Source organism: Phragmites australis, chromosome 10 (genome assembly GCF_958298935.1).
Source record: "Phragmites australis chromosome 10, lpPhrAust1.1, whole genome shotgun sequence".
NCBI classification, from domain to species: Eukaryota; Viridiplantae; Streptophyta; class Magnoliopsida; order Poales; family Poaceae; genus Phragmites; species Phragmites australis.
In genome coordinates, this window is record NC_084930.1 from 2,845,804 (window position 1) to 2,861,194 (window position 15,391).

Below are 15,391 nucleotides of genomic sequence, written 5' to 3' on the forward strand. Positions count from 1 at the left end.
TTGACTGTTGCACACTAATCTCCCCTGATAGCTATGATGCCTTTAGGGCCCGAGATATTGAGCATCTGGTACACATAGTGCACTATTGCCATAAACTTATTTAGCATTGGGTGGTCTAGGATCACATTGTACTTCATCTCAAAGTTCGCGACATCAAATGTAAGCTTCTTAGTACGGAAATTATCAGGCGTGCCAAATGTAACTAGCAACTCAACCTGGCTTAGGGGCATGGTCAATGAGTTGGAGTTTATGCCACGAAAGGCTCGACTCCCGCCTTAAACTCCGACCTCTGAACCCCTTATCTTGTCTAGGGTCTTGGCAAAGATGAGGTTAAGCGAACTACCCCCGTCAACCAAGGTTGAGAGACTATGATATTGAGGATAGTCGGTTGGACCACGATTGGGTATCGACCAAGGTGTGGAACTGCAGCTAGATGATCAACTTGATTGAAAGTGATCGGAACCTCCGACCACTTGAGGTATCGAGTAGGCCTAGTCAAAGCCTAATTGACCTCTCATTTGACCGCCTTGTACTGCCTCTTATATTCATACGTGGTGGATCCTCCAAAGATATGTGCCAGACTTTGGTCGGCCTCGTGGAATTTGGGCTCGTCACAGTTAACATTCAGCTTGGCTTGTTTATTGTTATGCTCGGCAACAGCAGCCTTGAGCTTTTCAACAATCTTCTTTTTGATGACATGGCATTCGTCAAAGTCGTGTTGGTTGGTACGATGAATGGGACACCACTTCCCCGCACCTCAACTCAGTCCTTTGTTGTCCCCAGTGTTGCGCGACTTACTCCTGTTGACTGCGGCTATGGTCGTATCGAGACCCTTGCGCTTGTCGTCGGGTTTATTCTTCTTCCCCCCGTTCTTCAAGGACTCGGACTTGTCGGCCAACTCGAAGAGCTCTTTGACCGTGTGGATCTTCAGAGTAGCCATCTTCCCAAGTAGATCTGTGTCTTGAACGTCTCGCTTGAAGGCGATGATGATGGACTCATCGGATATGTCTGGGATCATATTACGCATGTTGCTAAACCGACGAATGAAATCTCGGAGTGACTCGTCCTCACCCTGGTTCAGCGGATGGAGACTGTTCTCTGTTCCCGAACGCTCGAATGTGCCTTGAAAGTTGGCTATGAACTGAGCCTTAAACTCATCCCATGATCGGATCGAGTTAGGAGGTAGGTTCAACAATGAGGACTTGGCAGGTCCATCGAGCGTGGTCAGCGGATAATTGGCTTACCTTGATGTCACCGCCCGCTACTCGAATTACCATGGTCAACAAATAATTAGCCATTATCCTCCCATCATGCTTCTGGATTGGGCCCGTCTTGAACTTCTCTGGCCACCATATCGAACGAAGCTCGTGTATGGAAGCTTCACAGCCTCCATCGAATTCTTCAGGAAGAGGTGGGGGAGGACTATCACGCCTATTCCTTTGAGTAGGGGAGTTACGTCGACCATCTCATCCTAGAGATCTACGGTCGTAATAACGGTGGTCGTCCTTTTGACGTTCCTCATGACGGTTGCCTACCACTGTACGTAGATTGTGCCAATCGTGAGGGATGCGGTTCCTCTTTTCTTCCTAGTTCCTACGCTTGTGAATAGGGCAATTACAGCCTAGCCCGCAGGACTGCGCTCGACCTTGACCGTTCGAGCTTCTCATCTGGGATCCCTCAACTTGGGGATGCTTGCGTCCATGGCTCCTCGAGCCGGCGCCTTGCCGACTGAGACGCCTAAAGTTGCTAGGATTATTCTCTCGAGCAACTTGGATCTGGGCCGCATCGAGTAGGGTCCTTACTTGATTAACTATAGGGTTGAGGGATTCATTGAATCCAACTTTGGAATGGATCTTAGAATCAGATGGGCTCCATGGATATTAGCATCCGTAGTGCTGAAAACATCGCTTCCCAGACTTGGCTGTGGTCAAGATGATGCTGCTTCGTGGTTGCTATCCTGAGGGAGCTTGTTCCTCGTTGATTGAGCCGTTGGCGGTGGAGATGTGCTCACCGGAATTCATCGTTGAAGACCAGGAGGTACCTAACCTCCCACGATCCGTGATGGAGAGTTATGTCAGGGACACGTAAAGCTCCAACTGCAGATGTTTCTGGGGGTATTTCGTCAGCAACACCGGTACCGTGAGCAGCGGTCACCGTTGCTAGATCCTTAGGAATTTTCATGCCATTGTTCATCATGGCATTTGGATCTACCACCATTGGGTTAGTAGGTGGGATATCAGCTCCTCTGGCCATGAACATGAATCAATTTGTTCGGTTGCTCTAGCTGGCGATGGAGTCGTCATCGCCACCCTTGTTGGTGTCCATGCATTGGAGAACATTAGACTCATTGGGATCCCACTCGAGATGTCCCACCTCGCGGTATGCGTCCAATTGCCTTGACTCGATAATACCGGTGCGGATCAGTTCACTTTGATGGTCCCAGTGGAACATCATAGTTTCGAATGCAATCTCTGATCTGGCTAGGGGCGATTTGAGGGTGATCGCTGTTGACCCGAAGTGTTCGTAGAAGCCAACGTCGGAGAATCTGGTGCCGATGTGGACTCGAGACATAATCGATCCTAAAAAGTAGAAGACCCCTAACTGGCATGCCAACTGTCGAGTGTTTGTTCCTGACAATGTGTCCAGAAATAATGGGGTTACCTTCGTGGATCAAAGATCATGTATGAAGCGAGACACATGCGATATATACATGTTCGAGCCTCCGGTTGGAGTAATACCCTACGTCTCATGTGGATGATTTTATGTATATATTCACTCGAGTATAGACAATATGGCTAAACTATTACAAGAAGTAGATTGGATCTAATCTAACATAAAGCTAAAGTCATCGAGTTCCTTCTGCACCAAGGTTCTAATGCCTGCCTCCAATAGTCGAGAGAAAAAAGAGCCTCTGGGGAGGGGGGGGGGTTCTGGGTCCCCACCTTATATAAGGGTGATGTACCGTCTCTTATCCAGTTGTAGTCGATAGAGAGATCTTTTTCTTATCGTCTAAATAGATAGATCTGTCCTGAATACTAGTCTTCTCGAATTGGTTAAGTAACTGAGGTCTTCCTATATACACCTTTTGAATTCCGAGCGTATCAAATATCGTGAATTCGATTCCACAATATCCGAAATTATTAAATAAGTATATAGTATATCCATTCATGTATAATATGCTTCTTATACGTATATACTCATAACGTATAAGAAGCATGTGACATGTTCTATGCGAATAATTAGCAACAATTCAACACCCTCACGATCGACGTGACTGCATGAGCGTACAAAATACAGTACTTGGAAAGGGATGAACATGAAGCATCCTCATTTGATCGGTCGGCTAGACACTGTAGCCAGATACAATGGCTTGGAAGTTGGAATCTTAATTTACACTGGACATAACATTAAAAATCCATTTTCTGTGGATACATCCATGCATATATGTATAGATGTTTATCATTTATGTATTAACATGGATTCACTTACAGACTTAGCGGTACTCCGAAAATTATCATGCAGTGAGCTAGACCATCCATTTGCTTGATCGCCGAGACTAGCGAAGTACGTGTTACACTCGAGTTTACGACCTACAGTGTCTTCAAAATTCGGAGTACAAACGACATATTTTCAGAGAAGACAAAAAAAATTATTTTTAGTTCACACCTAATAGCTAGCTAATTACCATTTCAACCGCTCTATGCTAGTCTCGACTCATTCGCTCGGAGAGAGATAAATATCAGAGGCTTTTAATTACTATCGTCTACAGTTAAAATCACGCTCAATTATTCCACGTATCCTCTTAAAATGTCGTCGGTTTCAGGAACCATCGATGCTAGCATACATCTGATGCCCGGGAGACCAGGAAACGGGCCTCCTGGTCTTGATCGGATCGCTCCTTGTCCCTTCCATCTCTTCAGTCCAATCGGAACATTAACTTGCAGTAGCAATCGATCCCAGTAATTCGTCTCCCCGTACAAGCAAACGCCCACTCCTCGTAATTGACCTGAATATTGTGTCTTCTTCAATTCACACACGAAACTGACCCTGTCCGGCCGGCCATTGTTTCGCAGGTACGATCGAGACTCCTACACCTATAAAGCAAGGCTAACCGGCCTTCATACGCCGGCTACTTACACCCTGCCTTCTCTCTTCTCCATTGCAAACTTGTTCTACATAGGAGTCTATCTGAACTCTTGTACACCATCTATACCGCTAGTGGCATGGAGGAAGAGGGTTTGAGTACATGGCTTGGCCTAGGGATAGGCAACGGCGGCGGCAGCGCTCTGAGGCACCGGATCGACGACGGCGAGCGGAGGTCCTTGGTGCAATTCGACGTGCTGTTCCCGCAGAGTGTCAAGGAAGGGAAGGGACGCGATCGTGAACAAGCGGTGAACAAGAAGGCCGAGAAGGGTGCAAGGAAGAGGTTGAAGATCACTGATGACGGCCGCCGTCACGGTCCGAGCCCGAGCGACTGCGGTGATGACGGTGGCGACGGCGCCACCAGAAAGAAGCTCCGGGTCACGAAGGAGCAGTCGACCCTGCTCGAAGACACCTTCCGTGCCCACAACATACTATCCCATGTATGCATGCGCTCCATCTTCCATCAGTTCGGCATGTAGAGGTGTAACACATCTCATGCACGCATGTAGTTATTACATATTGTTCAGTTCCATATGATCTTCTGCTTATAAGGCTGGCTGATGAAAAGATTGTTTAACGTACGACAGGCTCAGAAGCACGAGCTCGCGCGGCAGGTGAATCTAAGCCCGAGACAGGTGGAAGTGTGGTTCCAAAATAGGAGGGCCAGGTATGCAGACTAACTAATATAGGTCTCGGCGATGAGATTCTGCACGTGCTGCATGCTTTGAACTTCCGATCTTGTTCTGCAAATCTTTCAGAACAAAGATGAAGCAGACGGAGGTGGACTGCGAGCTCCTGAAGCGCTGCTGCGAGAGCCTGACCGGCGAGAACCAGCGTCTGAAGCACGAGCTCATGGAGCTGCAGCGGTCGGTGGCGGCGGCGGCAGCTGGACTCTACGTCCGGTTCCCGCGGGCCAAGGCGATGGCGAGCATCTGCCCGTCCTGCGACAAGGTCACCGTGATGAGCGGTGGCGAGACGAGCAAAAGCTCCAGCTACTCATCCTAAACGGTTCCACCTACTTGATGCGATCGATGAGCTAGCGTGCTTTAATTTCGAGGCTTCTTCGTGTGAGTTTGTGTAGATAAGCGTGCGCGCTAATAACTTTTGATGCCCTTACATATGGCCTGCACGCTGTTAGAACATGCATACAACCTTGCTATATATTGGGATGATGAAATCATGGTTGTTTTCAGTTAGTATAATTTTATCTTACTCTTAGTTATCGAACAAATTATCTAGTCACACCGCAATTATTTTGTATGTTCTTATTGAAATTGAGGTCTTTTTTATGTCTCATTTAGTCATTTTAACCAACAGGCAACAGTGCTATCTAATCCTTTGCATGGCATCGCGGGCTTGCGGCATCTCAATTTGAATTCTTTGCGTTTGTTTTATATTTGCTCATGTTGTTTCTTCGTACTTCTGCTGGTTATAATACCTCCTGCTAGTTCTAAACATATTACATCCTTCGCACATGCTGAGAATTGAGCTACTATGCATTCGCGAGTTGATCCCAAAAGCTAATAAGCTGATGGGAAAGATCGATAATTCATTTAGACTTCAACAGTGAGAGTGCTATTTCATGTGTACGTACTTCATAAGTAAAGTTAGTAAATCCTCACAAGACAGCGTGTCATGTTCGGTTTCATTTTCCTTTTGGTCCAACTGCGGACTGAGTTTTTTCTCTTGTTAGAGCGAAAACTAATTCCCTTCTATCAAATTGATCAGAAAAGCCCAATTATAATGGACTACATGGCCTGATCAGCCGGCTGTAGGTACGCACAACAACATTGGACGTTTTCAGATACATTACTGACCATGCTTCAGATACATTACTGACCCTGCCGCTAAATTTGTTGTGCGTACCTACAGCCGGATCTCTACCAAACGTCACGTCCAGATATCTGTCGTCCACATCACGTTCATGAAAAACATCTTCTCTTTCGCCAACAATGCGCCATCTGTGAAGAGTTAGGATGTCATCCAAAAAGAAGAACACTAAGACCACAACACAGGCAACCGACTCCCCGTCCACACCTACCTATGTGAAGATCCATACGACCACCGTGACCAAGCGCACGCTACGCCGACGATAGCCTCCCAACCGGGGGGAATGAGGGCCCTGTGACCACCACCAACCTGGCCACAACCTTAGCTCCGACTGACGCTAGGGGGCCTCCCGCCTCGGAGGCCCAACAACAGCATAGCGAGGGCCCCGCTGCGTCCCTAGGGCTGCAGTCGACGTCGTCGCTGTGAATGCTGCCCCGGGCAAACAGCAGTCACGCGTGGTGGCCCTCCAGGCTCAGTTGGATGAGCTGCAAGCGACCCTATGGGACACGTAGCAACTTGCCCACATAACCACCGCCACTCCTTAAATGGCCAATGCCGTCCTAACCCAGGCTCCAGGGGCCGGCGAAGGTTTCGTCATCGCGACCCATCACCACCATGCATCCCCCACAGTCGGTGTGCATGCTCCGAAACCTCGGGTTCATCGTCGCGAGGCTCTGTTACAAGACTACAACTCTCCCCTGCAGTCCACACCCTTCCTGGAGGGTTTCAGGATCTCGAAACTACCAAGTTTAGGGGCGATTAAGACCCAGACGAGTTTGTTCGCTCGTACGCCCTCACTTTAGAAGCTAATGGAGGCGGATAGACCACCATGGCCAAGTGCTTCCCTCTCGCACGAGAAGGGATAGCCTTCCGATGGTTCTGGATGCTAGAGCCTGGAACTATTTACTCATGGGCCTAGCTCCAGAACCTCTTCTGCAACAATTTTCAAGGCACCTTCGTCGAACTGGTGAACTTCGGGAGCCTGTTCAACATCTAGCAGCAGCCAAGCGAGACCCTCCAAGATTACTTCCAGAGGTTTTTCCGAACCATAGTCTAGATTAAAGGCATCTCAGAGTCGTCGATCATCGACGCGACAACCAAGGGTCCTCACATGCCTTTCTTCAATCGATTGCAACGCTGCCCTGTGCGCTCAGTGGAGTCCCTCATGTGCAAATTCGAAAATTTTGCATGTGTGGAGGAATAGTGGCTCCAACGGGGGCTCGTGGAGGCAACCCTGACCCCCAATGTCGAACCCGAGAAATCAACCACAAGTAGGGTCCTCACATGCCTTTCCTCCTCCTCCATCAATAAAGAGGGGCTATGAAGAGGCTAATGGCTTCGGAGTCTGCAAGGTATGGACACGACTGTGGCATGATGTCTACAATATTAATGAGGGCCTAGGGCTCCGAACTGGCCCCATTCTAGGGGCCACAGCCGTGTGCGCTCTGAAGCCTTCCCCAAGCGGCATCGCGCCCTTGGCTAGCAACCTAAGGAGTGGTACTGGTGCACTCTACATAGTTTGTGCATCTGTCCTTGTTCTTGCCACTTGAGAATTCTGACAGTAGAGGACTGAAAGAATTTCAAACATCTAGCTTTACAATGATATATCTAGATTTTTTTTTGTGAAGGGTTGGATTTATATTAAAACGGGAGAACAATACATCCCTATTTTATAGAACAAACCTTGGAGAAAAAAGAAAATACGTTCAAAATCAACCAGGTCATCTTCCTCGGATAGAACATTGATGCCCGGAGGCTCGCCGTTGTTTCATTTCAGGACTCGCCATTTGTTGAGACCGTATAGAACACTGGAGCCCAGAGAAGCCTGCAACCGAAGCTGACGAGGGACCCCGACCTTGTTTGCCACAAAAGCCCAGCAATCAAGTCGTCTATATTGGTTCAAGACACAAATCCACCGCCATCGCTAGAAGCAAATGGCAGGAAGCAAGGACTGCAACCGTTGATGTAACCGATGACCCGGTAAAGGAACCCACCAAAGGGGATGCTATAGATCTTCAGCCCAATCGCGTGAAGATGGAGAACAGCGAACCTGCAAGGCATGGCCCAGGAGCACGCATCGACACCGTCGTCATCGCTAGGTCTGCCCTAGAGGGACAAAATCCTCTCTAGGCCTTCACCGGAAGGCACATCACCAGCAGGTACACCTGCAGAAAGGAACTAGAGGAGGCAAAACACCCTCGGCCACTTGAGTAAGCCGTATAGCCCGCACGACACCTCCGCCACAGGCAAATCTAACCCTATCCTACCTAAACTTAAGGTAAAATAGAGGATATGTACACCCGCCGCTGATCTCGCAGCTCTCCTTCACCTTTGGCGCCGGAACAGCCACCGGAGGCGACGAGAAGCCGATGAAATCGACGACGGAAGCCAAACCGCCCTTCAGTCGTCCTCTTGAACTGTAGCAAAGGGGAAAGAGAAGTCTACTGTTTAGACTAGCTTTTAGTTTTGTTGAACTGCGCTTATCTCAGAAAATGAGGATAACTTTACAGAGCCGAATGAATGAGCTGCTTGGACCTTCCATTTCTGTCAAATAACTCGGTTTCCCATGCTCTTCCACCGTCCGGACTCCCTTTCCTTCCTATGTTCCCCCGCGCAGGCCCGCCGAGTCCTAGTGGGGCTAGATTCCGTGATAAGTTCCAAGAAATGGAGGAAATGTTAGCGTGCATCCGATAGAAATTGAACCCGCAAATTTACCAATAACCTGATACGGTCAGCCTATGACCCTTTTAACAGGGACTGCCACTAGACATAGGTATTACTCCGGGGGCAGCAGACTCCCAGCATGCAAACAAGCAACTCCAAGAGCTCAAGCCTAAAGCCTTAATCAGCAAGTTACATAATTTACACCGTGCGTGCATGCGAGTTCAGATACTCATACGCTCATATTCATAGTAATTACTGTTTTTTGTTAGAGAAGGGGCCGCTGTAACTTTGGAGCGTATACTGTTTTATTCTCCTGGAATAATCGAGAGGAAGCCGAAGATACAAGTCCGACGATTGTCTGCTAGTCGGCGAGATGAGAGCAGGGTACGAGCGGTCGAGCGGCAACACTCCAACACGCGAAACTTTAGAGGACAGCTGAGCCCACTTACTGACAGGCCACAGTCCATCGGTGACAACGTAGGATATCTCCAGCTCTGCACGTCCGATTCCGATGATCCGATCGCTTGGCCAGCCGACAACAGGGACGACGTAGTGCAGCTAAAGGCGAAAACGACGGATTGGGCTGTGCTCGACGACAACCGCACCAAACAGTTCGTTCGCCGTCGTTCCCTTTCCTCCATTGTTTTCCATCTCGGCACGCTCGTGATGTGGACGACACTTTCGTTCCGTGCTAATTTGGAGGCTAATTCATGTTTTGTTTTTGCTAAAGTGCTCCTGCAGAATATGAGCTGATCAGAAGGCTTCATTTTTAGAGTATAAAGCTAGCTGTACTGAATATGTGCGCAGTATTGGCAGCAAGTGCTGAAGTCTGCCGGTGGCTATTGATGATGAATTTCAAGCTCCACACGAACTTTTGTCTCTCTTCCAAGCCATGATGAAATTAAAGCTAATCTTGAACATGCATGGTTGGTTAATCGGTCAACAGGGAGGTCAAAACACAGTAATTCGGTTATCAATTGCTCTTGGTTTTGAGGGGTCACCGTTCACATGTTTTAGAAGCTAGTCTAGAACAGATCATATATATGGCCGGGAACCTTCTTCCTCTCATTGAGAGTGAAGCCATCAGTTGTGCACCAGTCCCCACAAACTACGAATCCTTGCGCCTATCCAATGTGATGCTGAAACAGCTACCTCTGCTACGCGATCGTGCACACAAACGATAGATTCGAAGGAACTGCTCGGTCATGGTACAGGCGAACCAAAATGCGACCTATGATCGGTGCATGCTAGTATCTAACAATTGTTGGCGTTGACGCTTGACAAAAATATGTGCTAAAGTTTTCCAAGATGCGCTTTGTCGTTTGCTCGTAGAGTTTAGCATCAAAAGTAGCTTTAGGGAAGCAAGATCTAGTCAGTGAGATTCCTCTCAGATGACACCTTCTGCTAGATCAAAATCGCCTACCCAACTAGAGTACTAAACGCGATTGATCTCCGCATGGATTTAACAGTGTTTTGAGCAGTTGGATGTTGGAACACGTGACACATTACAGGGAAATACAACTAGGTATGCTTTTAGGCACTCTCACCTATCCACTGGTACTCATCAATTCATTAATTTACTTATTTAACATATGATTTTTTCACTACCTTTTACACGAATCTTAGCATAAATGAACAGTCGGATAAACCATATATGGGCATGCTGTATTAGAATTTTCATGTTCACACATTCTAACATGGAGTTTGCACAAAGCAAAGGAGGTCTGGGTAACTTTCATGCATGTATATATGCATTCCTCTCAAGTTTCAGAACGCGTCAAATGAAGCACTGCTCAACACGAGTGCAATCGGATGGAATCATCAGCGGATCTCTATTTTTGTACGCACACCCAGTTTCCTTCCCCGTCGACCTCACAATTCACCATCAACGCCACATGCGTCGTGCGTGGATCTGATGTGCCTCGTTGGCTTGGCCTTCAAGGTCCAAAGGATGCATGAACCGTCGCATCTCCGGCTCACTGCGGCCTCACCTGACGCACATACTCGTTGCCCGGCAGGTCAAGTCGTCTCACCCAGTAAAGCACGCGAAATCTGACGGAAAAAGGCAAAAAACGACGTCGTAACCCCGCGAAAAAGCCGTGCCGCCCCGGCCAACCCTCTACCGCCACATCTCCCTCGCCGACGGCCGACCTGTCCCGCAGAAAGCCAAACCACTCCACTCCACTACACTCCACTCGACCCCACCCAACCCAACCTGTCGTCGGTCCGAGTCGGCAACGACGCACGCATAAAAGCCCAGCGCACCTCCGCGCGACCACTCCACTCCACCGACTCCCACTCCCACCTCGACAAAGCACGCCGATCAGTCCCGCCCTGCACGAGGAGTGGTAGTGTGAGCGCGAGTGTGTGGCGAGGCAAACCAAGAAGCTAGGTGTGCGGCCATGGAGATGGTCCTGGACTGGCGCTCGGTGGGCTCCCTGATCGCGACCGTCATGGTGTTCCGCACCGCCGTGCGGGACTTCCTTCCGCCGGAGGCCGAGCTGTACCTGCGCCGCTTCCTCGCGTGGGTCGCCGCCGCGTTCCGGAGGCCCACGGGCACCATCCTCATCGACGAGGCCGACGGCGCCAGCGGCGGCGCCAACGACCTCTACGACGCCGCGCAGCTCTACCTCGGCGCGCGCTGCCTCGCCAAGGCGCCCACCGTGCGCCTCCACAAGCCGCGACAGGCGCAGCGCCCTGTCGCGTCCCTCCCGGACTCCCATACCACCAACGACACCTTCCAGGGCGTCCGCGTCAAGTGGACCTCCACTGCGCGCACCGTCGAGCGCGGCGGGCCCGGCGGCGGGTACAACCCGTACAACATGTTCGGCCGCGGCGGAGGCGGAGGCGGAGGCGGCGGCGGCAACGACCAGCGCAGCCTCATGCTCCAGTTCCCGCGGCAGCACCGCGACCTCATCCACAACCACTACATCCCCCACCTCATCGACGAGGCCACCAAGATGCGGCTCAAGTCCCGGGAGCGCAGGCTCTACACCAACCGAGCGACCGGGCCTGGCGACGACCACCACCGCCTGTGGACGTCGCACGCCTTCTCGCACCCGTCCACGTTCGACACGCTCGCCGTCGACCCGGACCTCCGTGAGGAGATCCGCGCGGACCTGCTCCGCTTCGCGGCGCGGCGGGAGCACTACGCGCGCGTCGGCCGCGCGTGGAAGCGTGGGTACCTGCTCCACGGCCCGCCTGGCACCGGTAAGACCAGCCTCGTCGCGGCGATCGCCAACCTCCTCGAGTTCGACGTCTACGACCTGGAGCTCACGACGGTGCCCACCAACTCCCACCTTCGGCGCCTGCTCGTGTCCACCACGCCCAAGTCGGTCGTCGTCGTCGAGGACATCGACTGTTCCCTGGACCTCTCCGACCGCAACAAGAAGAAGAAGGGCGGCACCAACGCCACCGACGAAGAGACGGCGCAGCTTGCCATGCTCTCACCAGCCGCCGCGATGGCCATGGCAGCGGTGGGGCGGGAATCCATAAGCCTCTCCGGGGTGCTCAACTTCGTGGACGGCCTGTGGTCATCCTGCGTCGGCGAGCGCCTGATGGTGTTCACGACCAACCACCCGGAGCGGCTTGACCCGGCACTTCTCCGCCCGGGCCGCATGGACCGCAAGATCGAGCTCGGCTACTGCTCGCCTGCCGCTCTGCGCGTGCTCGCCAAGAACTACCTCGGCGTGGGCGACGAGGGCCCCGAAGACGACGATGACGACCCCGACAGGGTGAACAACCTCATGGCCGAGGCTGAGGGCCTGCTAGCCGCCGCCGAGGTGCGCATCACGCCCGCCGACATCGCGGAGGTGTTCATGGGCTGCGACGGCGCGGGCGCCGCCGCCGCCCTGAAGAAGCTCGTGGACGAGCTGAGGCGGAGGCGGGATGCAGCCCCGGCCACGCCGCCGGAAGCATGGACAGAGGACACGACGGATTAAAGCCAGAGACGTGGCGCGCAACAATGCATGGCTACTTAATCAGCTCTCACTACTTTGATGCGCGATCGATTAAGGTGGTTTCATCATGAGTTATGACGGTGCACTGCGACGCACTACGTCGGGTGTTTGTCTTTGCTTTGTGCTGGGTTCAGTAGGCCATGGATGCTTATTAACAAGTCAGTCACGACAATAAGACATGACAGAGCTGGTTCTTTGCATGCTGCTTGCTGCAATGGTTTATGTTACTAGATTTCTTTTTCAGCACACGTGTAGAGTTCTAAAAGGCAGGTCGACTGGAAAGTTATGGCCTCTCCCTTCCATAGTCTTTACGTGGTTTTTCTGTGTTATTTGAGAGCTAATGCTACCATCTAGACATCCACTCAGGTCAGACGTGCATGTTGTAAACTAAAAAAATTCTAATATCTTGTTTTTAAAGTTTACTTATAGTTCAATCCACTCGTAGAACGAGCTCATATACATATAGTATTTTTTTACACTTATGTTACCGTTTTGTGTAAAAAGATTAATCCATAGATATTATATTTGAAACACGAATAGTTATAAATTGATCTAACATATCTAAACTAATAAGTTGAGACTAATTCTATTAAATTAGAACACTTAAGTCACGCGAACGAACCTGAAACCAAAATATTAATAAAACTGAGTATTACACTCTCCACTTTGAGGTTGACGCCTCGATAGCTTACCGTATGACAGAGCTGGGCAGGTTCATTGCGTGCTGCAATGGTTTATGTTATTATATTTCTTTTTCAGCACATGTGTAGAGGTCTAAAAGGCAAATCGAGTGGAAAGTTGTGTCCTCTCCCTTCCATAGTCTTTCGTGCTTCTTTTTCTTTAAGGAGTTGTTGGGGAGCTAATGCTACCAATACGAGCCATCTGGACATCCACTCAAGTCGTACGGTTACATTGTAAACTAAAAAACTTTTTTAACATCTCACTTTTAAATTTTTTTACGGCCTAGCCTACATGTGGGGTTGTCGAGGATTAATTCTTAACAATAGTTTTGACGTATACCGATCGATACATGAGTGAACGATGTTTGTAGTGTGCGTGTGTTTGTGATGAACTCAAGAACACAGGGATTATCCAAATTCAGATTTCCTTAAGGATAACAACCCAGCGTCCTGTGTATTTTTTATCAATATTTGTGAACCGGTTACAGATGAGTTTTCTGACTCCTATCTCTTCCCACTTATAAATCAGGTTCTCCTCTCTTTATATACTTAGAAAAAAAAAGAACTTACAAGTAGGTTCTATTTAGCATACTTATATCTAGCTAGATATTCTACTCTTAGATTATTATTATAGAGAACCGAGTGAATCCAACTTGACCTAAGAGCTATGCCTATCCGTCCCATCCGTGGAACATCGCTGCACCTGCCTCCCTCGGTCACTCGTCCTATCCCATCGTCGTGCACCGCAAGTTCGTCTATCAAGCTGTCCCGTCGTTGCGCTCCATGAGTCTACCTGCAAAATCATCCACTTGTCTGGTCATTCCGCAAATCATGTCTCATCCGTCGTATGGCGCAAGTCGGTCCGTAACACCCCATTCCGTAGCAATTAATGTTACGGGACAAGGCATTACCCATCTGCGCTAGTCATGACTTTGTTCACTGGAGAAGGTGCTTCGAGAAGGAAACCACTTGAGTAGACACCAATAAATACAATTAGATAGGTTAGGTATGGGCATCTCGTGACCAGTAAGAGCTGGTCGCGGGACCATATTATATCTTAAGGAGGCTGACCGCGCAAGCCTTGCATTGGTCGTGCGAGCAAAAGATTGATCACTCGATGGGCCAGGGTTCAGGAAAAATCCTCCACCGGCCGCCACATTCCTCGAGGGGGCCGTTAGTTAGAATGCCCCCTTACTCAATATTCCGACAGTAGCCCCTAAGCTTTTCGTAGTCGTGGTCAGGTCTGGTCGCACCACTTTGGCTCCGTAGGTACATAGTCCATCCAGAGAGTGGTCGTCGACGTCGTTTAGCTTTCATATTTTGACTCTGAACTTCAAGTCACATGAGGAGGTTAAGCGTCTTGAAAAAGATAGAGAAACATTGATTGCCGCTGGGTTCGAGGTACTTTCGGTTCCCCATGCGCATCCCCTTGGATTTCGAGCGGTTCGGATGCCGCGCCGGTTGAGGTTCCTCAGTACTTCTGAGAGTGAGGTGTTTTAGACGAGATAGGTATAAGAAGCTAAGGTGTTGGTGTCTAGACGCAACCATGCATGCACGGTTTTTTACCGGGAAGCAGCTGTAAGCCCCCAAAGTAGTAAATGGTAGGATCAGGGATATTTTCCGTTATAGTTCCACCCTTCACCTCAGGCGTGAATCAATAGCTGGCCGGACTATAAAAGTAGAAGTTTACCTAGCCAACCACCCATTGAAATTTTTGCAAGGCAATAAGGCAACTCTTCTTACAGATCATGGCGTCCTCCTCTCATTCCTCGCAAAGAAGGTCGATGATCTTAGAGGATTTGGCAAGAGCCAAATCACCTCTAACGATGGCTCCGCTCGCTATGGTGCCCACGGGGGCAGACATCTCAAAGTCCTTCTTGTGGGGTTGGAGCTAGTCGTCATCATGCTTGCCTCGTTGCAAAGAGGGTCTCCTCCTATCTCTCTCGCTCGATCTCCAGCCCGTGCAGTTGCCCCGGTTGAGATTATCAACATCTGCGATGATGAGAGGGGGATCGACTGGGACCTTCTGGAGGAGGAGACCGAAGGAGAGGAGAAGGCGGAGGAGGTGCAGAAGGAGGGTCAATCGGGTTTGCCGCTGCTGGTCAGTAGCTCCGG

General features: G+C 50.0%; 2 protein-coding genes across 2 annotated transcripts; both read left to right on the forward strand.

Annotated features, from left to right (window-relative positions):
• The first annotated feature begins 4,107 nt into the window (after positions 1 to 4,107).
• Positions 4,108 to 5,402, forward strand: LOC133931312 (homeobox-leucine zipper protein HOX18-like). Its single transcript, XM_062378166.1, has 3 exons — positions 4,108 to 4,583; positions 4,731 to 4,810; positions 4,902 to 5,402. The coding sequence occupies exons 1-3, from the start codon at positions 4,224 to 4,226 to the stop codon at positions 5,146 to 5,148; spliced, it is 687 nt and encodes a 228-aa protein (XP_062234150.1). The 5' UTR covers positions 4,108 to 4,223; the 3' UTR covers positions 5,149 to 5,402.
• Positions 5,403 to 10,908: 5,506 nt separating this feature from the next.
• Positions 10,909 to 12,796, forward strand: LOC133883240 (AAA-ATPase At3g28580-like). Its single transcript, XM_062322498.1, has one exon. The coding sequence runs from the start codon at positions 11,040 to 11,042 to the stop codon at positions 12,576 to 12,578; it is 1,539 nt and encodes a 512-aa protein (XP_062178482.1). The 5' UTR covers positions 10,909 to 11,039; the 3' UTR covers positions 12,579 to 12,796.
• Positions 12,797 to 15,391: the final 2,595 nt, after the last annotated feature.

What these genes read in the sequence shown, in the direction of transcription:
- LOC133931312 (XM_062378166.1), top strand. Translation starts at nt 4,224, where the DNA reads ATGGAGGAAGAGGGTTTGAGTACATGGCTTGGCCTAGGGATAGGCAAC. An exon ending in CCCACAACATACTATCCCAT is followed by an intron (nt 4,584 to 4,730) that starts GTATGCATGCGC and finishes AACGTACGACAG; the next exon opens with GCTCAGAAGCACGAGCTCGC. An exon ending in TTCCAAAATAGGAGGGCCAG is followed by an intron (nt 4,811 to 4,901) that starts GTATGCAGACTA and finishes CAAATCTTTCAG; the next exon opens with AACAAAGATGAAGCAGACGG.
- LOC133883240 (XM_062322498.1), top strand. Translation starts at nt 11,040, where the DNA reads ATGGAGATGGTCCTGGACTGGCGCTCGGTGGGCTCCCTGATCGCGACC.